Source organism: Hyla sarda, chromosome 2 (assembly GCF_029499605.1).
Source record: "Hyla sarda isolate aHylSar1 chromosome 2, aHylSar1.hap1, whole genome shotgun sequence".
In the NCBI taxonomy this organism is placed as follows: Eukaryota; Metazoa; Chordata; class Amphibia; order Anura; family Hylidae; genus Hyla; species Hyla sarda.
Window position 1 is genome coordinate 312662855 of NC_079190.1, and position 26361 is coordinate 312689215.

Consider the following 26361-nt stretch of genomic DNA (forward strand, 5'->3'; position numbering starts at 1 on the left):
CACAGCAGTGTCAGTTTGGCTATCACAGGGAGAGGATCTCCTCTCCCTGTGATAGCTGAAGCTGCACGGAGCTCTCATGGCCTCTGTGGCCCGACAGAAGTTCACACACGTACGCAGCTCATACGGCTGCCTCATATACATTTACTGTTGATCCACAGCGCTATCGGGATCCCGATGCCGCTGTCATCAGTGTGCGTCCCCGCGAGCACCCCACGCCCGCAGCTGTACTCCCCGTCCCGTTAACGCTCAGGGAGCGGGGAACAGAAAGTAGAGCATCGGGCGCAGGTTAAGTTATTCGCGTAGTGCTGCGCATGCGCAGTACTACTTTACCTGCGCCCGATGCTCTACTTTCTGTTCCCCGCTCCCTGAGCGTTAACGGGACAGGGAGTAGAGCTGCGGGCGTGGGGCGCTCGCGGGGACGCACACCGATGACAGCGGCATCGGGCATAGGAATCCCCATAGCGCTGTGGATCGCTCCCTGAGCGCTAACAGGGGACGGGGAGTAGACCTACGGGGGACGGGGAGTACAGCTGCGGCGGACGGGGAGTAGAGCTACGGGCGACGGGGAGTACAGCTGCGGGGGACGGGGAGTAGAGCTACGGGCGACGGGGAGTAGAGCTGCAGGGGACGTGGAGTACAGCTGCGGGGGACGGGGAGTGGAGCTGCGGGCGTGGGGCACTCGCGGGGACGCACACTGATGACAGCGCCATCGGGCATAGGGATCCCGATAGCGCTGTGGATCAACAGTACATGTAATAATAGAGTACGTGTATATGAGGCAGCCGTATGAGCTGCGTACATGTGTGAACTTCTGTCGGGCCACAGAGGCCATGAGAGCTCCGTACAGCTTCAGCTATCACAGGGTGAGGAGATCCTCTCCCTGTGATAGCCAAACTGACACTACTGTGCGCATCGATGCGTGACGTTTAAATATGTCACGTGACAAGAGAGAGCCAATAGGATGTGATGGAGGCGGACCATCTCATTCTATGGCAAATCTCATTCCACGGCAATGCACCGAGTCCTAAGGTGTAAAATGGCTGGGTCCTTAAGGGGTTAATCAGTCCCTTGTCCCATTAAGCAGTCCCCTGTCCCCCTTAATCAGTCCCCTGTCCCCCTTAATTAGTCCCCTGTCCCCATTAATCAGTCCCATGTCCCCCTTCACCAGTCCCCTGCCCCCCTTAATCAGATGCAGACCCCCTTAATCAGGCCCTCCCCCTTCACCAGTCCCCCTTAATCAGTCTCAGAACCCCCCTCCCCCTCTTCACCAGTTCACTTCTCTGTCCCCAATAATCAGACCATCTCTCTTTATTCCATAATTAGACAGACGGACCCTACCCCCCTTCACATACCATATGCCCTGTATAAAAAATAAATAAATGAAAAAAGCACAAAATAAAACAATTATTTAAAACAGCCAGGTACTTACTTTTGAAGGCTGCTGTGCTGCTCCCTGGAATCAGCTTGTAGAGCACCGGCCACCGCCTTCACACTGCACACAGGGATCCTTCCGTGGCTCTCTGTGAAGGCGCGCAGCGCTTGGACGCTGCCCACACCCCCAATCTCCTCCTCCACGCTCCGGACCTTGATTCCTCCTTCAAAGCAGCTGCAGCCTGCAGCTCACTTCTCCCCATCTTCGGCCAGCCTGTTACACTGCGACACGTGTCGGCCGCCAAGTGCCTCTGTTGCTGTGGCACAGCCTGCACACCCCAAAGGCTGGCCCTGAGTGACCTCACTAGCAGAATACTGAGTACAGCTCTGAAGTATAATACAGGATATAACTCGGTATCAGTACAGTATAAGTATGTAATATATATATATACAGTGACCCCACCAGCGGAATAGTTAGTACAGCTCTGAAGTATAATACAGGATATTAATCTGGATCAGTACAGGATAAGTAATGTAATGTAAGGTAAAAGCTTTAAATGCAGTGTGAAGAAAATCTGCGAAAATCATCCCCCTATGTTTATAACAGTGTGTATGTAGTATATATACAACGCTATACTCTTGGCGGTATGTGAAGAGCACTGCACCCTAGTGTCTGTAGTACTGCCATGTGTATAGCAGTGTGTATGTACTACAAACACGCTGTTATACACATAGGGGTATGTGCAGAGAAATATACCCTAGTGTCTGTAGTGCAGACACTAGGGTGCAATGTTCTGCACATACCGCCAAGTATATAGCAGTGTATATATATATATATATATACTGTATATATATATATATATATATATATATATATATAAAAACCAAAAAAGTATTGCAGCACTACTCAGCCTCAATGTGTGGGTGCCAGCGTCCGAAAACTTCTTGACCAAAAGTCCTCGGTTTAAATAGGATCCAACAATAACGCAGCACTCCAAAGAACGGTGAAAAAAGTGTTGATTTATTCCTGTCACATCAAGCTTGAAAATGGCTCCATAGGAGCAGAAACGTTGCTTGTACTGATGTGACAGGAATAAATCAACACTTTTTTCACCGTTCTTTGGAGTGCTGCGTTATTGTTGGATCCTATATATATATATATATACACACACATCATAATCAGGGAACCTTTTCATAACTTCATAAAACATCACTTTTATTTCTGACTTATTAAAACAAAATAATACACATCAGCACACTATTAAATGGAACAGCACCCTTGCTTGATGAATATATGCAATTTGTGCGGTACTCATCAAGCAAGGGTGGCGGTCTATTTAATAATTTCCTGATATGTGTTATTTTGTTTTAATAAGTCAGAAATAAAAGTGATGTTTTATGAAGTTATGAAAAGATGGGAGACCTCTACTACCTGTTGTAAAATTGCGGTGTATTACATATATTTTAAATATATATATATATATATATACAGAGACAGTGAAAGTATTCAGCCCCCTTGAGCATTTCGACCTTTTGCCACATTTAAGGCTTCAAACATAAAGATATAAAACTGTAATTTTTTGTGAAGAATCAACAACAAGTGGGACACAATCATGAAGTGGAACGAAATTTTTGGGATATTTCAAACTTTTTTAACAAATAAAAAACAGAAAAATTGGGCGTACAAAATTATTCAGCCCCCTTAAGTTAATACTTTGTAGCGCCACCTTTTTCTGAGATTACAGCTGTAAGTAACTTGGGGTATGTCTCTATCAGTTTTGCACATCGAGAGACTGAAATTTTTGCTCGAGCTCAGTGAGGTTGGATGGAGAGCGTTTGTGAACAGCAGTTTTCAGTTCTTTCCACAGATTCTCGATTGGATCCAGGTCTGGACTTTGACTTGGCCATTCTAACACCTGGATATGTTTATTTGTGAACCATTCCATTGTAGATTTTGCTTTATGTTTTGGATCAATGTCTTGTTGAAAGACAAATCTCCGTCCCAGTCTCAGGTCTTTTGCAGACTCCATCAGGTTTTCTTCCAGAATTGTCCTGTATTTGGCTCCATCCATCTTCCCATCAATTTTAACCATCTTCCCTGTCCCTGCTGAAGAAAAGCAGGCCCAAACCATGATGCTGCCACCACCATGTTTGACAGTGGGGATGGTGTGTTCAGGGTGATGAGCTTTGTTGCTTTTACGCCAAACATAACGTTTTGCATTGTTGCCAAAAAGTTCGATTTTGGTTTCATCTGACCAGAGCACCTTTTTCCAGATGTTTGGTGTGTCTTCCAGGTGGCTTGTGGCAAACTTGAAACTATACTTTTTATGGATATCTTTAAGAAATTGCTTTCTTCTTGCCACTCTTCCATAAAGGGCAGATTTGTTCAGTATACGGCTGATTGTTGTCCTATGGACCTCCGCTGTAGATCTCTGCAGTTCATCCGTAGTGATCATGGGCCTCTTGGCTGCATCTCTGATCAGTCTTCTCCTTGTATGAGCTGAAAGTTTAGAGGGACGGCCAGGTCTTCGAAGATTTGCAGTGGTCTGATACTCCTTCCATTTCAATATTATCGCTTGCACAGTGCTCCTTGAGATGTTTAAAGCTTGGGAAATCTTTTTGTATCCAAATCCGGCTTTAAACTTCTCCACAACAGTATCCTGGACCTGCCTGGTGTGTTCCTTGTTCTTCATGATGCTCTCTGCGCTTTAAACGGAGCTCTGAGACTATCACAGTGCAGGTGCATTTATACAGAGACTTGATTACACACAGGTGGATTCGATTTATCATCATTAGTCATTTAGATCATCATTGGATCATTCAGAGATCCTCACTGAACTTCTGGAGAGAGTTTGCTGCACTGAAAGTAAAGGGGCTGAATAATTTTGCACGCCCAATTTTTCAATTTTTTTTATTTGTTAAAAAAAGTTTGAAATATCCAATAAATTTCATTCCACTTCATGATTGTGTCCCACATGTTGTTGATTCTTCACAAAAAAATACAGTTTTATATCTTTATGTTTGAAGCCTGAAATGTGGCAAAAGGTAGAAAAGTTCAAGGGGGCCAAATACTTTCACTATGCACTGTATATATTGCGAGAAGGTGAAAGGTATGGTGGTCGATGGACATTATGTGTCACCAAGGCTCCTGGCTTTGGTGAAGTAAGAGCCGGTATTATTCAGTGTCTGTACTGCGAGGCAGTCTGACACTAAGACTGTAGTATGGCTTTAAGGCCAATCCAGGACGGCTCTTTCTGGGAATTACCAAGTGCAGGGTAGGGTCATTCCCCACAATCCAGGCCGGCTTTTGTTGGCCATAAAGCTTGGCTGTTTCATAAGCTGAGGGGGAATTGCTATTTGCAGCTCAAAGTGCAAGTGAAAGCTGTGTGTGGAGTTCTTCTCTTTGGTTGCTCCTAGAGTGGAAGCTGCTGAACAGCCTAGCTGGAGGCTAGGAAAAGTCTTGCTTAGTGCCACATGGCACGAACTCAGGTGTGAACAAACACCAAGGAAATACAGGTGGACTTTGTTATGTTTTCCTTTGTTCTGCGTTAAAGACTGTTTTGCTGTATGCTAAAGTGTGAATAAAACACTGGACTTTGATTTAAAAATGCTGTCTCCTAACCTAAATACTGCAACTGCACCTCACTGCAAGAGCGCAACTGTACCTCACTGTCATCACAATTCTATATATGAAAAAGACTTCATTGAGTAGGTAGAAACGTTGCACTTTTGCATTGACCGGATTGAGGGCTACATTTTGTGGTTGTCTTGTTACATACATGTACATTTTTTACCTTTATGCCGGTGATGTAAAGGTTTCTAGAAAACTTTACATCACCAAGTCTGCCCACGCTGCACATGCATCTTCTGCTCTCAGTGTTTAGATGAACACTGAGCATGTGCGCGGACGCCGCAAGTGTGGGGGGATACGCAGCCAATAGGAATTGCCCAGCAGGCATTTCGCAGAGCCGAAAAGGATGCAGGGATTGATCTTGTGGGCGGAGAGCCGTGGGCCGATAAGAAGAGTTTGGGAGTTGTAGTTTTACAAGCAAGCATAGTGGAGCGAAAGGAGAAAAGTCCCAGGGGACACCCGTTACCACAGGAGCGGTCGGAATCGAATGTAAACCACACAGGGGAAACAGACAAGGTACTGAGGAGGCTTTGGGGCACTTTTTTTTTCTGTACCCTACAGATCCTTTTTAACATCAGTTATACAGACCCAGCTGTACAAGAAACTGAAGCCGGCTCCATTCACTGTGCAGGAAAACAATGTAAAAGGGCTGCAATGCTCATTCAAATTTAAAGGGGGTACAGTTTTTTTTCTGTTTTTTTTTTTTTCAAATCAACCAGTGCTAGAAAGTTAAACAGATTTGTAAATTACTTCTATTTAAAAATCTTAATTATTCCAGTACTTATCATCTGCTGTATGCTTCATGGAGAACTGGGCTGACTTCGCTGTCGGTTACCAGCTCTACCGTAGGGACGGGCTGCACCTCAATGGGGAAGGTGCAGCTGTGCTTGGGGAGAAGATGGCTAGAAGGGTGGAGGAGTGTTTAAACTAGGGACTTGGGGGGAGGGAACCTACAGCAAAGAGGGGGAAGATAGTGTAGATAGAGATTTGGGAATTATAAATGTACCTGGGGGTGGAGCGGAGGGAGGGGTTAGAATAGTTAATAGGAATAGGCTTCATAGGAAAATAAAACTTACACCCTTGAATCCCATTCACCCCAATAACATAAAGGATGGAAATGTAAAGTGTATGTTCACAAATGCCAGAAGCCTAGCAAATAAAATTGGGGAGCTTGAGGCCTTGATACTGGAGGAACATATCGATATAGTTGGGGTCACCGAGACATCAAAGACAGGCGGGGAAGGCAAAAACATATAACTTTAAAAAGGCAAACTTCTCTGGGCTGAGGGCTGCACTACAGGACATAGACTGGGGGGAGGTGTTGTCAAATACTGATACAGAAGGTAAATGGGACAGCTTTAAATCAACTCTAAATAACTATACAGCTAAATATATACCAGTGGGGAACAAATATAAACGACTAAAACTAAATCCTACATGGCTGACAAATGATGTTAAAAGAACAATAAACAACAAAAAAATAGCCTTCAAAAAATTCAAATCTGATGGGTCAGCTATAACATTTAAACAGTACAAAGAGCTTAATAAAATCTGTAAAAATGTAATAAAAACAGCAAAAATTCAAAACGAGAGACAAGTGGCCAAAGACAGCAAAACTAATCCTAAATATTTTTTTAGATATATAAATGCAAAAAAAAAACAAGGACAGAGCATGTAGGACCCCTTAATAATGATAATGGGGAGGTTGTCACGGGCGATCAAGAGAAGGCGGAGCTACTGAATGGGTTCTTTAGTTCTGTATATACTATGGAAGAAGGAGGAGCTGACATTGGACAGGTCAGAACACATCATGTAATGTACTGAACTGGCTTAATGTAGAGATGGTACAAGGTAAGTTAAGTAATATAAATGTAAGCAAATCTCCAGGGCCGGATGGACTACACCCAAGAGTTCTTAGAAAGGTAAGTTCAGTAATATCTGTACCCTTGTTCATGATATTTAGAGATTCACTGGTGTCTGGTATTGTCCCAAGGGACTGGCGCAAGGCGAATGTGGTGTCAATCTTCAAGAAGGGCACTAGGTCTTCCCCAGGAAACTATAGACCGGTAAGGTTAACGTGCATTGTGGGTAAATTGTTTGAAGGACTTATAAGGGATTACATACAGGAATACACAGGGGATAATAGTTTTATAAGTGATAACCAGCATGGGTTTACTAAGGATAGAAGTTGTCAAACCAATCTAATTTGCTTTTATGAAGAGGTAAGTAGAAGCCTTGACAGAGGAATGGCTGTGGATATAGTGTTTCTGGATTTTGCTAAAGCATTTGATACTGTACCTCATAGACGTCTGACAGGTAAGTTAAGGTCTTTGGGTTTGGAAATTTTAGTTTGTAACTGGATTGAACACTGGCTCATGGATCGTACCCAGCGAGTGGTGGTCAATGATTCGGTCTCTGATAGGTCCCCGGTAATTTGTGGTGTACCCCAAGGTTCTGTACTGGGACCCCTGTTGTTTAATTTATTTATCAATGATATAGAGGATGGCATTAACAGCTCTGTTTCTATCTTTGCAGATGACACCAAGCTTTGTAGCACAGTACAGACTATAGAGGATGTGCATAAGTTACAAGATGACTTGGATAGACTAAGTGTCTGGGCATCCACTTGGCAAATGAGGTTCAATGTGGATAAATGTAAAGTTATGCATCTGGGTACTAATAACATGCATGCATCGTATGTCTTAGGGGGGATTAAACTGGCAGAGTCACTGGTAGAGAAGGATCTGGGTGTACTTGTAGATCACAGACTACAGAATAGCATGCAATGTCAGGCTGCTGCTTCCAAAGCCAGTAGGATATTGTCATGTATCAAAAGAGGCATGGACTCAAGGGACAGGGACATAATACTCCCCCTTTATAAAGCATTGGTACGGCCTCACCTGGAATATGCTGTTCAGTTTTGGTCGCCTGTACATAAAAGGGACACTGTGGAGCTGGAAAGGGTGCAGAGATGTGCGACTAAACTAATATGGGACATGGAACATCTTAGCTATGAGGAGCGATTAAAGGAGTCACAATTGTTTAGTCTTGAGAAGAGACGTTTAAGGGGGGGATATGATAAACGTATATAAGTATATTAATGGCCCATACAAAAAATATGGAGAAAAACTGTTCCAGGTTAAACCCCCCCAAAGGACGAGGGGGCACTCCCTCCGTCTGGAGAAGAAAAAGTTTAGTCTCAAGGGGCGACACGCCTTCTTTACCATGAGAACTGTGAACTTATGGAACAGTCTACCTCAGGAACTGGTCACAGCAGGAAAAATTAACAGCTTTAAAACAGGATTAGATACATTCCTGGAACAAAATAACATTAATGCTTATGAAGAAATATAAAATCCCATCCCTTCCCCAATACGATGTAACTATGCTACAGAGGAATTTCTTTTCTATCTGACCACAGTGCTCTCAACTGACACCTCTGTCCATGTCAGAAACTGTCCAGAGCAGGATAGGTTTGCCATAGGTGTGGTAACCCAGTACAGAATAACGTGCTCTTCTGCACTCCTGCCCATCCAGTGTGGAAGATGCTGCTTCAATGTCCGTCTTGGGCCCACATTCCTCAGGACTCTATAATTCACAGTATAATGCCTTATGCATTGGTTAATGTATTGGTATGTTCTATGCACTTGTTGCTTTAAAGATCCTGTTGTCATGTACCTTGTTGTTAGGGGAGTATGCAGAGGTGAGCAATATGACTTATCTGCCCAATGGGACTTTTCTAAATTGTTCCCATATATAGTGTAACCAGAGTTCAGATTGAGCTGAGGTAAAGTTGAGAGAAGTGTGGAGTCTGAGGCTTAGTCCAGCAACCACGGATCTACTACCAGTTAACCCCTGCGCCTGGGTGAAAGTCAAAGCCTGACAGTAAGCACTACAGTCTGGGGGATTTAATTACAGTCAAATCCAGCAAGTCAGTCAAGTTAGTCAAGTCCTTTGTGCTAATCTGAACTGTGGATTGTACAATCTTTCCAACCTCAGTAGAGCAAGCCAGTTAGCCGTAATCTTGCATCGGAGTGATTATTTGCCCCTTGCCTGGCACAGGAAAAGCTGGTCTATCTCGGGTGGGGTATAGGTCAACCATGCCCTGGCATCACGAAGAGGTTACTACACACATTACCCTGTCCGACACCACATAGGGATTGGTTCCTGCTCTAGACAATGCGCTTGGAGCTCTCTCACTTCGGAGCCCTGTCGTATTTCAAGGAAACAGTTTAGGGCCACATATTTCCGTACTCGGGAGAAATTGCACTACAAATTTTGGGGGGCTTTTTCTCCTTTTACCCCTTATGAAAAGGAAAAGTTGGGGGCTACACCAGCTTGTTAGTGTAAAAAAAAAAATTTACACTAACATGCTGGTGTTCACCATACTTTTTATTTTCAGAAGCGTTAAAAGGAAAAAAACAAAACCAAGATTTGTAACGCAATTTCTCCTGAGTACAGAAATACCCCATATGTGGGCGTAAAATGCTCTGCGGGTGCACAACAAGGCTCAGGAGTGAGAGCATGTACATTTGAGGCCTAAATTGGTGATTTGCACAGGGGTGGACGATTTTACAGCGGTTCTGACATAAACGCAAAAAAATAAATACACACATGTGATCCCATTTTGGAAACTACACCCCTCACGTAATGTAATAAGGGGTACAGTGAGCATTGACGCCCCACAGGTGTCTGGCAGATTTTTGGAACAGTAGTCCGTGAAAATGAAAAAATTAATTTTTCATTTGCTCAGCCCACTGTTCCAAAGATCTGTCAACCGCCAGTGGGGTGTAAATACTCACTGCACCCCTTATTAAATTCTATGAGGGGTGTAGTTTCCAAAATAGGGTCACATGTGGGGGGGTCCACTGTTCTGGCACCACGGGGGGGCTTTGTAAACGCACATGGCCCCTGACTTCCATTCTAAAAAAAATGTTCCCAAAAGCTCAATGCCGCTCCTTCTCTTCGGAGCATTGTAGTGCGCCAGCAGAGCACTTGACGTCCACACATGGGGTATTTCCATACTCAGAAGAGATGGCGTTTCAAATTTTGGGGGGCATTTTGTCCTATTACCCCTTGTAAAAAAAATAATTTGAGGGAAAACTAGCATTTTAGTGGAAAAAAAAATTATTTACACATCCAACTTTCACAAAAAGTCGTCAAACACCTGTGGGGTGTTTAGGCTCACTGGACCCCTTGTTACGTGCCTTGAGGGGTGTAGTTTCCAAAATAGTATGCCATGTGGTTTTTTTTTGGCTGTCCTGGAACCATAGTGGCTTCCTAAATGGGACATGCCCCCCAAAAACCATTTCAGCAAATTTTGCTTCTGAGCATTGTAGTTTGCCCGCAAAGCATTTTACGTCCTAACATGGGGTATTTCCATACTCAGAAGAGATGGGGTTACAAATTTTGGGGGTCATTTTGTCCTATTATCCTATTATCACTTGTAAAAATTATTTACACATCCAACTTTAACGAAAAGTCGTCAAACACCTGTAGGGTGTTAAGGCTCACTGGACCCCTTGTTACGTGCCTTGAGGGGTGTAGTTTCCAAAATAGTATGCCATGTTTTTTTTTTTTTTTGCTGTTCTGGCACCATAGGGGCTTCCTAAATGTGACATGCCCCCCAAAAACCATTTCAGAAAAACTACCTCTCCAAAATCCCATTGTCGCTCCTTCCCTTTTGAGCCCTCTACTGCGCCCGCCGAACACTTGACATTCACATATGAGGTATTTTCTTACTCGAGAGAAATTGGGTTACACATTTTAGGAAGATTTCTCTCCTTTTACCCCTTGTAATAATTCAATAACTGGGTCTACAAGAACATGCCAGTGTAAAAAATGAAGATTTTGAATTTTCTCCTTCAATTTGCTGCTATTCCTGTGAAACACCTAAAGGGTTAACAAACCTTTTGAATGTCATTTTGAATACTTTTAGGGGTGCAGTTTTTATAATGGGGTAATTTGTGGGGTATTTCTAATAAGAAGGCCCTTCAAATTCACTTCAAAACAGCACTGGTCCCGGAAAAATTTTGATTTTGAAAATTTTGTGAAAAATTTGAAAATTGCTGCTATACTTTGAAGCCCTCTGAGGTCTTCCAAAAGTAAAAACATGTCAACTTTATGATGGAAACATAAAGTAGACATATTGTATATGTGAATCAATATATACTTTATTTGGAATATTCATTTTCCTTATAAGCAGAGAGTTTCAAAGTTAAAAAAAACGCAACATTTTAAATTTTTTCATAAAATTTTGGAATTTTTCACCAAGAAATGTATCGACAAAATTTTACCACTAACATAAAGTAGAATATGTCACGAAAAAACATTCTCAGAATCAGAATGAAAGGTAAAAGCATCCCAGAGTTATTAATGTTTAAAGTGACAGTGGTCAGATGTGCAAAAAATGGCCGTGTCCTACAGTGAAAATTGGCTGGGTCCTTAAGGGGTTAAAGGGGTTATCCAGCATAAGGTGATTTTAGTACATAGCTGGCAGACAGTAATGGACATGCTTAGGAAGGATCTGCGCTTGTCTTGGGCTAAATGGATATGCAACAAAGTAAAAGATGAAATGATAGCAGGCACTCACCAGTCTTCTTAAAATTCTTCTTTATTATTCTCACATATAAGGTGGGTAGGGAACAGACATGGGGGGGGTTACATAGGCAACAAAGCTCCGTTTCGTGCAGCAGGTGCACCTGCTGCACGAAACGGAGCTTTGTTGCCTATGTAACCCCCCCCCCCCCACGTCTGTTCCCTACCCACCTTATATGTGAGTATAATAAAGAAGAATTTTAAGAAGACTGGTGAGTGCCGGCTATCATTTCATCTTTTACTTTGTTGGATATTCATGAACGCTTTCAATTAGCCAGAGCACCACAGTCACCACAGCACTATAAGTGCGAGCATTGCCCAGAGAGACTGCACTAATTCTCCGTATACACAGTGCCGTATGCATATCTATTACATGAACTAAATTGATATGCTGTGAGATTACCAGAACACTGTGGCTAGCTTTCTCTGTATTTCCTGTTTTCAGTTTTCTTGTTTGCCTACAAATCCCATGATACCATTTTCCTCCTTCCCACACATCAGCTACCCCACCCATTGAAACATAAATGAGCTGAAGACTTGTGGTTTTCAATCAGAGTGCCTCCAGCTGTTGCATTACTTGCAGATTGCTCTCTCCACCCATTGAAGCAGACAGGCTCCCTGTCATCAGCTGACTAGTGAGTCAGGTCTCAACCGCATTGCAAGCTGGGAAAAATCTGAGACAACAGTCATTTTGTATGCTGTTAAAAATAAATATTGGGATGAAAATCACATAAGAATTGTGAGAAAACCGTCACACACAGGTACAGGCACTATATTATGAACTACACTAACTTTACAGCCCCTGTAGCATAGTCAAATAAAAGAAATTCCTGAAATACCCCTTTAAGTAAATTCAATGTGTGAAAGTACCCTATTGATCTTTTTTAAGATAAGTTTTGCAGACCCAGACAAGTCATTCATAGTATTAAAAAGCATTGTACCCTCTAACATCCTGGCAAATTACAAACAAACTATGCTTATTTGCAGAGATTATGCTTACCAGAAGATTTGTCAGATGAAGATGAAGTCTGTTGTTCCATGTTCTCCGCAGGTGACCTATTAACGCTAACAGGAGGTGGATTTACATTTACATCAGACTGATTTGATATGGAAGATGCTTGTGACTCTGTACTTGAGCCAGTGGACTGTGAAACTGGTGTGTTTGACCGTAAACCACCTGCATTTAAAAAAAAAAAAAAATTTCAATTAACATATTACCATAAGGGGAGATTTATTTTGTTAGTCTAATTACCAATATAGAAATGGGCATCTGCTGTTATTACTGTGAGGCTGTACAATAAAATAACAAGTATTTGAATATTGTTTTTATGTGAACAGTTTATTGAGCTTTTTCGGATAATGCAGGTTAATGCAAGGACATATTCACACATTGCAACAAAGTGTGAACACAGGGTAAATAAATATCATAAAGCTTTTTTTTTTAGCTCCGTCAAAAACATTTATCAATTACAAAGGTGAAGGCCCACCCTAGCAGACCTGGTCCAAGCCCCTCAACACCCCCCAGTTTAAAACCTGTGGCAAGCAGGGTTTTCAAAGGAGCAGCATTTTCTCAAGCCCCAAAGTCTACAAGACTGATGGAAACTTGGGACCCTGTTGTAATGATTGGTGGGGTATCAACAGTGGAGCTCCAGTCTCTTGTTCAGTAATTTGTGAATAGGTGATTACGTCATTTGTGGGAAACCCCTTTACTGTCAGTTTTGACAGCCTGTGCCAGTTTATGAAGATTCACTGAAATTCAAAACATTTATCATGAACCATGCAAAATAAAAAAAAAACATGGGGATTGGTTTATATTATTGTTCTTCAATTCATTGAAGACCATTTTTTGTCTAGGGCACCCAATTTATTATTTTTTTTAACTGTCATATTCCTCGAGTCCTAACATTTTTATTTTTCCAAGTAGCTGTATGGGCTTGTGTTTTAACGAGAGGAGTGTATATTCAATGGCAATATTTAAAGTACATATAATATATTCATTAGCTTTTTTTTGTACTGGATAGATAAAAAAAAATAAAGCAATTATGCTTTTTTTGAATTTTATGGTGTTTGTGGTGTATGTGTATTAGTATTGACAATGCGCCATCGGCAATGCATTTCCGTGCGGACTCTAATAGACAGAATAGACAGTCTGCGGAAATTCAGCCATGTCCAGAGCGCAGCACAATTCTATTGAAATAAAAGGGACTCTGCTGCAGGGAATATCTGTGTGGAATTCTGCACAGAAATTCCGGCGTGTGAACATGGCCTCCCTGTCAAACTGCTGACACAGATCTGGTGAGACACCCCCCATCCCCCACCAATTTTGCTTCTTCTGAGCCCTGTAGTGCGCTCGCAGAGCACTTTCCATCCACATATTGGGTATTTCCATAATCAGAAGAAATGGGGTTACAGCCAGGGTTGCCGTCAGAAATTTTGGGGCCCCTTACACAGCTCAGGTCTGGGTCCCCTGGACACCGCTCACATTATTGCCAATTGCGCATATCACTTTGCGCATCCTCTCTGTGTAAATTCATCACCCCTTCCTCTTTATGAAGTGGAACAGGGGGCTAAAGGGGGAATGAAATGGCACAGGGAAAAATGAAATAGCACAGGGGGGGGGAGGGGATCAATAGGAAATTATGTGGCACACGGGGTAACAAGGAGGGGATCAGGGAAGGAGGGGAGGTCAATGATGTGGCCGGCAAATGTACGTAAGCAGGAGACCACTGTTTAAACAGTGATCTCCTGTTTCTGTGCTGGGGCTTCTGTAGGGGGGTGCAGCGGGAGCCTGGGCCTCTTACTGGGGTATTCGCTGTACCTCCTGATAGCGGCCCTGTGTGCAAGATAGGGCAGGCACATAAGCTTGATTGTCTCCTATTGGGAGTGTTTTGTCCCCTAATGGGAGTGTTTTGTCCCCTATTAGGTGTGCATCCGCTATTGGGAATGTCCCTTATTCGGAGGGTGCAAATACACTAAGTCTTATGGGACTCTGCTGGGGAATTAAAAACTGTCTGCTATTGGGAGGTGTCCACTAAGGGAGATTCTACTGCATATGGTGGCACAGAGGGTGCCTAACTACTATTTGGTGGCACAAAGGCAAAGAGGCCTTGCTACTATGTGGTGGCATAGAGGGGCTTACCTATTATATGGTGGCACATTCCAGCCTAACTTCTTTAGGCATGGAGGGAGATATCTACTATGTAGAGACAAACAGTGGGCACTATTACTGTGTGGGACTATACATATTGGAAGTTTGTAAAGAGGTGAAGATGGTGCTGGAGCTAAAGACCTAAAATGTTTGTCTTGCAGCTACTGCAGAGAGGATTGAACAATTCCAATCAAAGAAGACGTCACCTTTGATTCACTCTGAGAAGACGCCCCTGTGAGTCACTGAATATAACTGAATATAACATCACTTCTGGTTTGCAAAATCTGTTTATTGCTAGTATCTTCCACTATATTGGTTACTGTATGGGTTGGGGGGTATATAGGTCTTTGTTTAGTCGATTTTCTACAGTATGGTGGTATTATCCAGTCACTATGCAGTAGTAATTGTAGTGGTTCTACAGGGTGGGCCATTGATATGGATACACCTTAATAAAATGGGAATGGTTGGTGATATTAACTTCCTGTTTGTGGCACATTAGTATATGTGAGGGGGGAAACTTTTCAAGATGGGTGGTTACCATGGCGGCATTTTGAAGTCGGCCATTTTGAATCTAACTTTTGTTTTTTCAATAGGAAGAGGGTCATGTGACACATCGATCTTATTGGGAATTTCACAAGAAAAACAATGATGTACTTGATTTTAACGTAACTTTATTCTATCATGAGTTATTTACAAGTTTCTGACCACTTATAAAATGTGTTCAATGTGCTGCCCGTTGTGTTGGATTGTCAATGCAACCCTCTTCTCCCCCTCTTCACACACTGATAGTAACACCGCAGGAGAAATGCGCAGGCTTCCAGTATCCGTAGTTTCAGGTGCTCACATCTCATTCACAGCATAGACAATTGCCTTCAGATGTACCCAAAAATAAAAGTCTAAGGGGGTCAGATTAGGGGGCCTTGCGGCCATTCAACTCGCCCACGATGACCAATCCACTTTCCAGGAAACTGTTCATCTAGGAATGCTCGGACCTGACACCCATAATGTGGTGGTGCACCATCCTGCTAGAAAAATTCAGGGAACGTGCCAGCTTCAGTGCATAAAGAGGGAAACACATCATCATGTAGCAATTTCGCATATCCAATGGCCTTGAGGTTTCCATTGATGAAGAATGGCCCCACTATCTTTGTACCCCATATACCACACTATTCCATAAATTTTTGTGTTCCAATAGTCTTGGAGGGATCTATCCAATATGGGTTAGTGTCAGACCAATAGTGGTGGTTTTGTTTGTTAACTTCACCATTCACATAAATGTTTGCCTCATCACTGAACAAAATCTTCTGCGTAAACTGAGGGTCCTGTTCCAATTTTTGTTTTGCCCATTCTGCAGCACCTAAAACTACAGATACTGGAAGCCTGTGCTAGCATTTCTCCTGCGGTGTTTCTATCAGTTTGTGAAGAGTGGGAGAAGAGGGTTGCATTGACAATCCAACACAATGGGCAGCACATTGAACACCACATTTTATAAGTGGTCAGAAACTTGTAAATAACTCATGAAAGAATAAAGTTACGTTAAAACCCATCATTGTTTTTCTTGTGAAATTCCCAATAGGTTTGATGTGTCACATGACCTTCCTATTGAAAAAACAAAAGTTGGATTCAAAATGGCCGACTTCAAAATGGGCACCATGGTCACCAACCATCTTGAAAAGTTCCCCCCCTCACATATACTATTGTGCCACAAACAGGAAGTTAATATCACCAACCATTCCCATTTTATTAAGGTGTATCCATATAAATGGCCCACCCTGTAGTGTACCGGTATTATTTGGCCCTTGTATACTGGCAGTATTGGTAATATTAGTCTCAGTATACAGGATTTGGGCAGTAACAGTATGATGATAATATGTATGGTGATAATATTCTTCTTAATATACTGGCATTATAGGTAATATTGATCTCAGTATACAGGATTAGAACATTAAAGGGGTACTCCGGTGGTTAAGACTTGTGGCTATATTGTATCTTCTTTTAATGGTCATGCTTTTTGTAATTGACATGTATTATATGTTTGTGTGGCATGTGTATTTTTTTCTTACCTGTTTGTGGGCCAGGAAGTTCTGTAGTTCTGTGTTGGATCTATTACTGTTGTCCACAGGTTAGGATTAGGCTGTGGACAAGATGTCATGGCTTTTTTTTTTCTTTCTTTTTTTGTTCTTTCAGAACTGCATGAGAGATAGGCCACGCCCACTCATCTCCCCCTCCTGGAGGACGCAGGTGTGCATGAGAGCAAGAAGCTCCTACACAGCTCCTCATCTCCACTCATCTCCCCTCCCCCTGCTCTGTCTTCTGAGGATGCAGGTCTGCACTGAAAGACAGACCTGCATCTGAAAGACAGAGAAGATTTATGTCAAGGGGAGGAAGTGTTATCTGAAGGTGAGGATAACAAAGTGCAAGGGCTGGGGATGTATAGACTGCAGGGGAATAAATCTCAGATTGGAGATGATTTCTGTGTGAAGGGGGACTCCTGAATGACATAACAGGGACTACAACTCCCAGCATGTGTGTGTATGCTAGTGTTTACAAACCAGTGTGCCTCCAGCTGTTGCAAAACTACAACTCCCAGCATGCCTGGACAGACTTTGGGCATGCTGGGAGTTACATAGTTACATAGTTGTAGTTTTGCAACAGCTGGAGGCACACTGGTTGGGAAACACTGTCCTAGCCTATTCAGCATACACATCATATTACACCAGTGTTTCCAAACCAATATCCCTCCAGCTGTTGTAAAACTACAACTCCCAGGATTCCCTGACAGTCTTTGGGCATGCTGGGAGTTGTAGTCTTGCAACAGCTAGAGCCACATTGATTGGGAAACACTGGCCTAGCCTATTCAGTATATTACAAACAAAGTACATTGTTTTCCAACCAGGGTGTCTTCAGCTGTATCAAAACTACAATTCCCAGCATGCAAGGACAGCTTTTGGCTGTCCAGGCATGCTGGTAGTAGAAGTTTTGCAACACCTGGAGGCACCCTGGTTGGTAAACACTGGTGTATGCCCTATAGAGGTGTGGTGAACTACAACCCCCAGGAGACTACAGAGGCAGCATGCTGGTGTTATACCACAGACTGAAGACTCCTGAATGACACATACTGGGAGTTGTAGTCCCTTTTGTGTGTGTATGCCAGTGTATCCCTACCAGGGCTGATTATATTAGTGTGCTGTGTATAAGGGGGGCGACCCGGGAAAATAGTTAGGGTGGGTAATGGGCGGAACAAACAAAACAAAAAAAAAGGAGCCGCCCCAAACCAGCAAGGCATGTGGCATGCTGGGATTTGTAGTTTTCAACGCAGCAAGAAACAGGAAATAACAGCAAAGTTACGAAAACAAAGTGGGGGATAAAAAGACAACAAAGAACGGAAGTAGAGCTGCCTAAACAACAAGAATAGAAATGTAACAAAACAAATAGGGTAAGTCAAAAACGGAAAAACACGTTGACCCCCGGAGTACCCCTTTAACAGTATGATGGTAATATACATGATGATAATATTCCTCCTTGCATACAGGATTTGGTCAGTAACAGTATGATGGTAATATACAGTATATGGTGATAATATTCCTCCTTGTATACTGGTATTATTGGTCTCAGTATACAGTATTTGGTCAGTAATGTAGCTGTGTCCTTAAGGGGTTAAATGCTGTTATACAGGCTATGCATTCACTACTTTATATTGTAGAATAGATGAATTTTTTCATCTTTTTGTGTTGTCACATACTATACTATATATTACTAACTATATCACCGGTCTCTATCACCTATGCTAACAGGTGTAAGAAGCTTAACCTGTCCCGCTCCAGCGTAGACTGGGGTCCTCTTCAGCAGCTGGTGATGATATCATCAGCTGTCCTGACAATGGCCTATCAGCTGTGGCGGCGGTGCACATACCTCCCTGCGACATGGTAAATCCCCTGGGCATCTGCCTCTGTCAGATGTCTGTAATCTAAAAGGAAAGCAGAAGGCGCTCCTGTCACGATCACACCCTATCGGTCCAGCCGAGACGCTAGAGAGAGTGTGATGATGCAAGGGTTAAAGCTGCCAGACCTCTGGGTATCCACTACTAGTCCCAGCAAGTCACCAAATTAACCCTTAGATAAACGTGTTTTACTAGAGCTGCCTTCAGAAAGGTGAGCTCATATATTTAGAGATCAAAGACCAGAGCTGATTAATTAAACATTTAATGTGATAAAAGGTATCACAGTGCTAAATATATAAAAATACAGAAACAACTGACATACAGTTACAAAAATATGAAAGAGTTTGGCAAGACAAGTTCAGAAAGCAAAAATGAAGTTCTTACAGCATGATGGTATCAGTCCATGAGAGCAGGAGTCCAGCTGTCCTTAGGATGGTCTTGTCAGCTTGTTCCACAGCATTGAACACCCTGAGTCTAGCATTGTTAAATATTATATATGCCTTTTTTGGAGGGAGACTCCATTCCCCCCTCCCCTCTGATCCCACCAGGGGGGCATCTCTCTTCCTGGCCCTCTTATCTGGTTGATTATATGATGGGACCAGAGTGCATGACTTTAAAGGAGATATAAACACACAGCAAGACCCCCCCCCCCCCCAATAAAACGCAATACACAAAAGGACACACCGTCTGAATGACCTCTCACCCATGTCCTGGACAATCCATCACACACAGTTATAATTATAATACACATATAGGATATTAATAATCAGGCCTTGGGCCTGACACCTCCCCCTTAAGATGGAGACAGAGAGATCTCGCCTCTCCAGGCTGATAGATCTGTCTCCATTAACTCTCTATTTCTCCCTGACGCGATAATCCATCTGCATTTTGATGCAGGCTTCCTTTCCTGTGTTGGACAGTGAAATTATATTGCTGGACGATAAGACTCCAGCGAAGCAGTTTGCCATTGTTACCTGACACTCCGTCCAACCAATGTAGATGGTTGTGATCAGTTATGACAGTAAAATCCCTGCCATACAGGTATGGCTGTAATTTTTGCAAAGCCCAGACCACAGCTAGACATTCCTTCTCTATGACCGCATAGGCCACTTCTCTAGGCAATAGCTTCCTACTCAGGTAGAGAATGGGGTGTTCTTCTCCATTGGAGTTTACTTGGCTAAGAACAGCCCCCAAACCAAAATTGGAAGCATCTGTTTGTACCACGAACCTCCTACTGAAATCTGGGGCCTGGAGGACCGGAGAGTTGGACAGTGCAGTCTTGAGGGCAATGAAGGACTTATCACAATCCTCAGTCCAGGTAATTTGCTTGGACACCTTCTTTTTTGTCAAGTCTGTGAGAGGTTTTGCTATCTTACTATAATCTGGGACAAATCTAGGATAATACCCTGCAGTCCCCAAAAAGGACATGACCTGTTTTTTGGTCTTAGGAATTGGCCAGGCCATAATAGACTCCACCTTACTGGGCTCAGGGCGTAGGGACCCTCCTCCTACTCTATGTCCTAGATACTGCACTTCTGTCATGCCAACTTGAAACTTTTCTGGTTTTATGGTAAACCCTGCCTCATCTATTTGCTTTACCACCTTGCCCAGGTAAGTCAGGTGCTCCTCCCAGGTATTGCTGAATATGGCAATATCATCTAAGTAGGCCACGGCGTATTCCCTGTGGCCCTCTAGCAGCTGATCAACCAGTTGTGGGAAAGTGGCTGGGGCATTTTTCATCCCAAAAGGCATGACACAGCACTCGAACAACCCAAAGGGAGTGATAAAGGCTGACCGCTTCTGGGCCTCTGGGGTCATAGGGATCTGCCAGTACCCTCAGCTTAAATACATGATAGTTACATATTGTGAACCTGCTAGCTGATCAAGTAGTTCATCTATTCTGGGCATAGGGTAAGCATCAAAGGTAGTCACAGCATTTAACCTTCGGTAATCCACACAGAACCTAGTGGATTTGTCTTTTTTGGGCACCAGCACCACTGGGGAGGCCCAGGGGCTTTTTGACTTCTTAATTACCCCTAGCTCTAACATGTCCTCAATCTCCTTCTGTATATGGGCTTTTACCTCTGGGGATACCCGGTAGGCTACCTGTCTTAGTGGTGGCTGGGCCCCCGTATCAACATGGTGGGTGGCTAGAGTAGTTCGCCCGGGCCTCCCAGTAAAGATGGCACTGAAGAGGCCTAGTACCTGATTAAGCTGCCTCCTCCTTTCATCTGAGAGCTGTGGATTGATCTCCCCATCCTGAAGGGATCCCTGGCTCTTAGCATCCTCCACTAGATCAAGTAAGGGATCACTACCCAGCCCTTCCTCTGGTGCACTACATACACCTCCTCAGGGTCATAGTATGCCTTCAGCATATTAATGTGGTCCTGTCTCTGCCTCTGACCTTTCTCATCAAGGGCTACTACATATGTGGTGGGTTCTAGGCACCGTAAAATGATAAAGGGACCCTCCCAGGCCGCCTGCAACTTATTCTGCCTAATGGGGTTCAGAACCATTACCTTCTGTCCCACTTCATAGACCCGGTCCCTTGCATTGCGATCATACCAGTACTTCTGCCTGGACTTTGCTGCTGTGAGGTTGTCATGTACCAGCCCAGTCAATGCCTGCATCCTGTCCCTGAATCTCAGAACATACTCCACCACAGAAGTCTCAGGGGCATGTAGCCCCCCTTCCCATTCTCCCCTAACTAAATCTAGTGGTCCCCGCACTTTGCGACCATACAATAACTCAAAGGGCGAGAAACCTGTAGACTCTTGGGGTACCTACCTGTAAGCAAATAACAGATGGAGTAAATACTTTTCCGAGTCTCTGCCCTCCAATTCTACAAATGTTTTTAGCATTTGTTTCAAGGTGCCATTGAACCTCTCGCAGAGACCATTTGTTTGGGGGTGGTAAGGGCTTGCTACCAAGTGCTGTACATTCACCATTTTACAGAGGCTTTGCATGAGATTGGACATGAGCTGTGTGCCCTGATCAGTGAGCATTTCTTTGGGGAACCCCACCCTGCAGAATATACTGATCAGTGCATCTGCCACCTTATCTGCTTGGACAGAGGATAAGGCAACAGCTTCAGGGTACCTAGTTGCATAATCCACCACAGTGAGAATAAATTGTTTCCCTGTGCTGCTGGGTATAGCTAGAGGTCCCACAATATCCACTGCCACTCGTTCAAAGGGTACAGATAAGATTGGTAGGGGAACTAGGGGAAAACGAGTAACATCCCCAGACCTACCCACCCTCTGGCAGACCCGACAAGATCTACAATAATTGGCAACAGCAATACCCATACCCAGCCAGTAGAAATTGTGTGCCAACCTGGACTTTGTCTTGGCCACGCCCAAATGTCCTGCCAGGGGGGTCTCATGGGCTAACCTCAGCAGCTCTTTCCTGTATGGCCTAGGAACCACTTACTGCCTTTCTCTCTCCTGGACCCCTGGCATGCCTTTGGAAAGGGACTCCCAGTACAAGATATCATTTTCCCAATATACCCGATGCCCATCTGTGTCAACACCTGTATGTTCAGCACGTTGTCTCAGCCCTTCAAGGGAAGGGTCACTGCGCAGAGCTTCCCGGAAATGCTCATTTCCCTACCCCAATCTTGTGGCATCAGGGAGCACATTTCCCCCAGGTGAACTAGCATCCCCACCTTCCTTTGCTGGGGCTTGCAAGTCACACAGCTTGCCCCTTGCATCACCATCCTCCCTTCTTTTTAAAGCTGCAGCCCTGGCATGCTGCTGACGCGTTACCACTGCCACCATTGGTATGCCTCCCTGGGGTTTACCTTCCTCCCCCTCAGTTCCAGACATAACAATACAGGCATCATACACAGGGCTATCACTCCTTCCCTCCTCCTCCTCCTTAGGCTCACAGGATTGGGACATATCACTCACTGCTGGTCCCTCTTCCTTAAATGTCACCAGGGGCACACCAACCCCTCCCCCTATCCCATCTCCACTAGGTTTTGGCATTGGCAATGCATTGTCACCACATTTTACAATACACCCCATTTCACTTTTGGAAAACATTACTGGTTCAGTCACAGGTAAACAATTATCAATCCCCTGCACTCCTTCCCAGTTACCACAGTTCACAGTGTCTCCCAAAGTCTCGCACAGTACCTCAGAATGAACAGGACTCTCTCCTAGCCCTTCCGGCGTGCAGGTAGTGTCCTCTGGAGCATAATGACAGAGCATCCGACCCAAATCATTCCCCAGCAGAACATTAACAGGGATGTCCTCAGAGACCCCCACCTCCCGCAAACCTTTGCCTGTACCCCAATCCAGGTACACACGGGCCATGGGCACAGCAGGCTGCACACCTCCAATTCCTTTTAAAGCCATGGTTCTTCCAGGGATGATGTCATCTGTATCCACCACTTCAGGCCGCACCAAGGTAAAGGAGGCTCCAGAATCTCGCAAACCCACTTTTACCCGGTCACCCACAGTTACACACTGCAGGTTATCCTGTCCTTTCTCCACCGCTCCCGACACCAGAAGAACAGCTGTGTGCCCTCCAGCTACTGGTGGAGAATTCTTTTTGTTGGGGCAAGTGGCACTCAGGTGCCCAATATTGTTGCATCTGTAACATCGGCGGGTGTCCCCCTGACCCAATGTTGCTCCTGTTGCTTTTGGGAATGATGGCAAGAATTTCCCAGATGACCTGGTGGTGCTTTGTGGTTGTGTGGCTCCCTTCCAGGTACTTGCTGCAGCTTGTGCAGATCTACACTTTGCTGCTGGCGCCCAGCCATTGGCAAAGTCATCTCCTAGTTCTGCTGCTTCCATGGCTGTCTTGGGCTTGCCGTCCAAAATCCACTCTCTGGCTTCAAAGCTCCGTGTTTGGAGAAACTGATCCAGGACCATCAAGTCCTCCAGGGCCTCATAGGTAGTGACTTGTAGGCCCCCAGTCCATTGCCTGAATGCAGTCCTTAGCTGACCTGCATGTTCAGTGCAGCTTTCTGTGGCGCTTTGTTGCAAAGTCCTAAATCTTTTCTGATAAGCCTCTGGAATCAGATTAAAACTTTTTAGCAGGGCAGATTTTATTGCCTCATAGTCCTGGTCACTTTCAGAGGGAAGCGAAGCAAACACATCCAGAGGTTTCCCTCACAGCCGTGGGGTTAGATATCGTCCCCACTGTTCCTTAGGTAGATAGAACTGCAGGCAAACCTTTTCAAATCCCCTCAGGAACACATCCAGATCACCATCTTTCTTCAACATGGGGAAATGTTCCAAACGGGGTTTGTGGTCTCCTTGATCCTGCACATCACTCAGTGCGGATGAAGCATCCCCTCTCAGCCTCAGAACCTTCAGTTCATGCCTCCGCTGGGCCTCTCTCTCTGCCGTCTCTCTCTCTGAAGCTCGTATCTGTGCCTCTCTCTCTGCCGCTCGTGCCTCTCTTTCTGTGGCTCGTGCCTGTGCCTCTCTCTCTGCAGTTTGGTACTGGAGAAGCAGTTGGAGTTTCATATTGGCATCCACATTCCAAATGTATCAGTCCATGAGAGCGAGAGTCCGGCTGTCCTTAGGATGGTCTTGTCAGCTTGTTCCACAGCATTGAACACCCTGAGTCTAGCATTGTTAAATATTATATATGCCTTTTTTTGGAGGGAGACTCCATTCCCCCCTCCCCTCTGATCCCACCATGGGGGCATCTCTCTGCCTGGCTCTCTTATCTGGTTGATTATATGATGGGACCAGCGTGCATGACTTCTAAGGAGATGTAAACACTCAGCCAGACCCCCCCAATAAAATGCAATACACAAAAGGACACACAGTCTGAATGACCTCTCACCCATGTCCTGGACAATCCATTACACACAGTTATAATTATAATGCACATATAGGATTTTAATAATCAGGCCTTGGGCCTGAAAGCTCCATGTGTGGGATCAGCAGGTCAGGCCCATAGGGGGGGGGGGGGGGGGAGAGATCTATCCCACGCCGCTTACCAGAGTTGGTTGTGTGCACACACACACCAAGGGGAAGCGCCTGAACATGTATGTGTCCTCATCCGCAGCCCTCCTCGAGATCGATTAGCTAGGAGATCGTAGGAGTAGGAGATGTCGGCGCTGGATGAAGAAGCCAGGAGAGGTAGTAGCATAAAATCAAGGTAGATTTATTGGATGCAACGCGTTCCGCTGCGCATTCGCAGCTTCCTCAGGCGTGACAGGATTGCGCTCTCATGGGGTATAAATACCTCCATGCGTTAACCCTTTATATTACATAAGAAAGTTATATATACAAAAAGTATAAATAAAACATGAACATTACATAAAATACATGTCGCTCTCAATATCATATAACATACATATAACATACAGCAATCTAAAAGTCAGTATAGTGTACCAATTATATAAAAAACAAAAGAGGATCTGTTATATATAAATATGTCACTTCGTTAAGGGTTAATATCCTCCAAGAACACAGGCCGCGTACACGCTTCTCTAATCCAGGATCCTGGATCTCGGGGCGAAGCCGCAGAGTGTGAATTGTCCGTTCACACTCTGCGGCTTCGCCCCGAGATCCAGGATCCTGGATTAGAGAAGCGTGTACGCGGCCTGTGTTCTTGGAGGATATTAACCCTTAATGAAGTGACATATTTATATATAACAGATCCTCTTGTGTTTTTGATATAATTGGTACACTATACTGACTTTTAGATTGCTGTATGTTATATGTATGTAAATGAAGAAAAGGTAGTCCAGCAGTCCCTTTAAAACATAGATCCTTTATTGAACTTTTTCCTAAATGCAGAGCACACACCATACCCCTTCACCTGGTCAGCAAACTTCTCCTATGGACGCATTTCGAACGCATGCGCGTTCTTGATCACCACACCACCTGTGTGCTCTTCATCTCTTAAATACTAGGTTTAAGAGGGAGGAGCACTTGCTTCAAGAAGACTTGTATAAAACACCCTTCGTGCACCTTAAAACTTCTTACAAGAACAGGTTATATTTAAAACTTACTATTGCATGAGAATATTTTTATTGTCTGCTTCCGCTCGGTTTATGTGCAATTCTAAACTGTTAAATTACATGTATCCTGCACCGACAGCGGAGTCAGCAATAAAACGCATAATGTGTACTGGTTCTAACATATCATCACGATTACACTCTTGAAAACTTCCACATTAAATGTTAAATTTGAAAAAATCATTTAAACAATGTTGCAGACATGTTAACTACTGGAACACAGTGTGGCAACTTAAAGTGACTCAAACGGAAGTTATTCTTAACAATGTAACATTAATTCTTTCCGTATGTTCAAACCGTGCGGAATTCTGGTGCGCATATGTATGTTATATGATATTGAGAGCGACATGTATTTTATGTAATGTTCATGTTTTATTTATACTTTTTGTATATATAACTTTTTTATGTAATATAAAGGGTTAACGCATGGAGGTATTTATACGCCATGAGAGCCCAATCCTGTCATGCCTGAGGAAGCTGCGCATGCGCAGCGAAACGCACTGCCTCCAATAAATCTACCTTGATTTTATGCTACTAACTCTCCTGGCTTCTTCATCCAGCGCCGACATCTCCTACTCCTACGGTCTATCTCCTAGCTAATCTGTCAGATGCCTGTGATTGTGGATCCATCTCTCCATAGCATTCTTGTCTGGACACACCTGACATTTTGCCTGTGACCCAATGAT

The 26361-nt window shown here is 44.0% G+C and overlaps 1 protein-coding gene across 15 annotated transcripts in view; it reads right to left on the minus strand.

Moving 5' to 3' along the window:
• Window positions 1-26361, minus strand: part of DCAF6 (DDB1 and CUL4 associated factor 6) — a 1246835-nt gene that overhangs the window by 653066 nt on the left and 567408 nt on the right. For all 15 annotated transcript variants that reach the window (XR_008888854.1, XM_056557692.1, XM_056557704.1 and 12 more), the window contains one exon: window positions 12600-12776. Coding sequence is in view for 14 of the 15 variants with exons in the window: in XM_056557692.1 (XP_056413667.1) it covers window positions 12600-12776 (177 nt within the window). In the remaining variant the exon portion in view is untranslated. The remainder of the gene's footprint in view (window positions 1-12599; window positions 12777-26361) is intronic.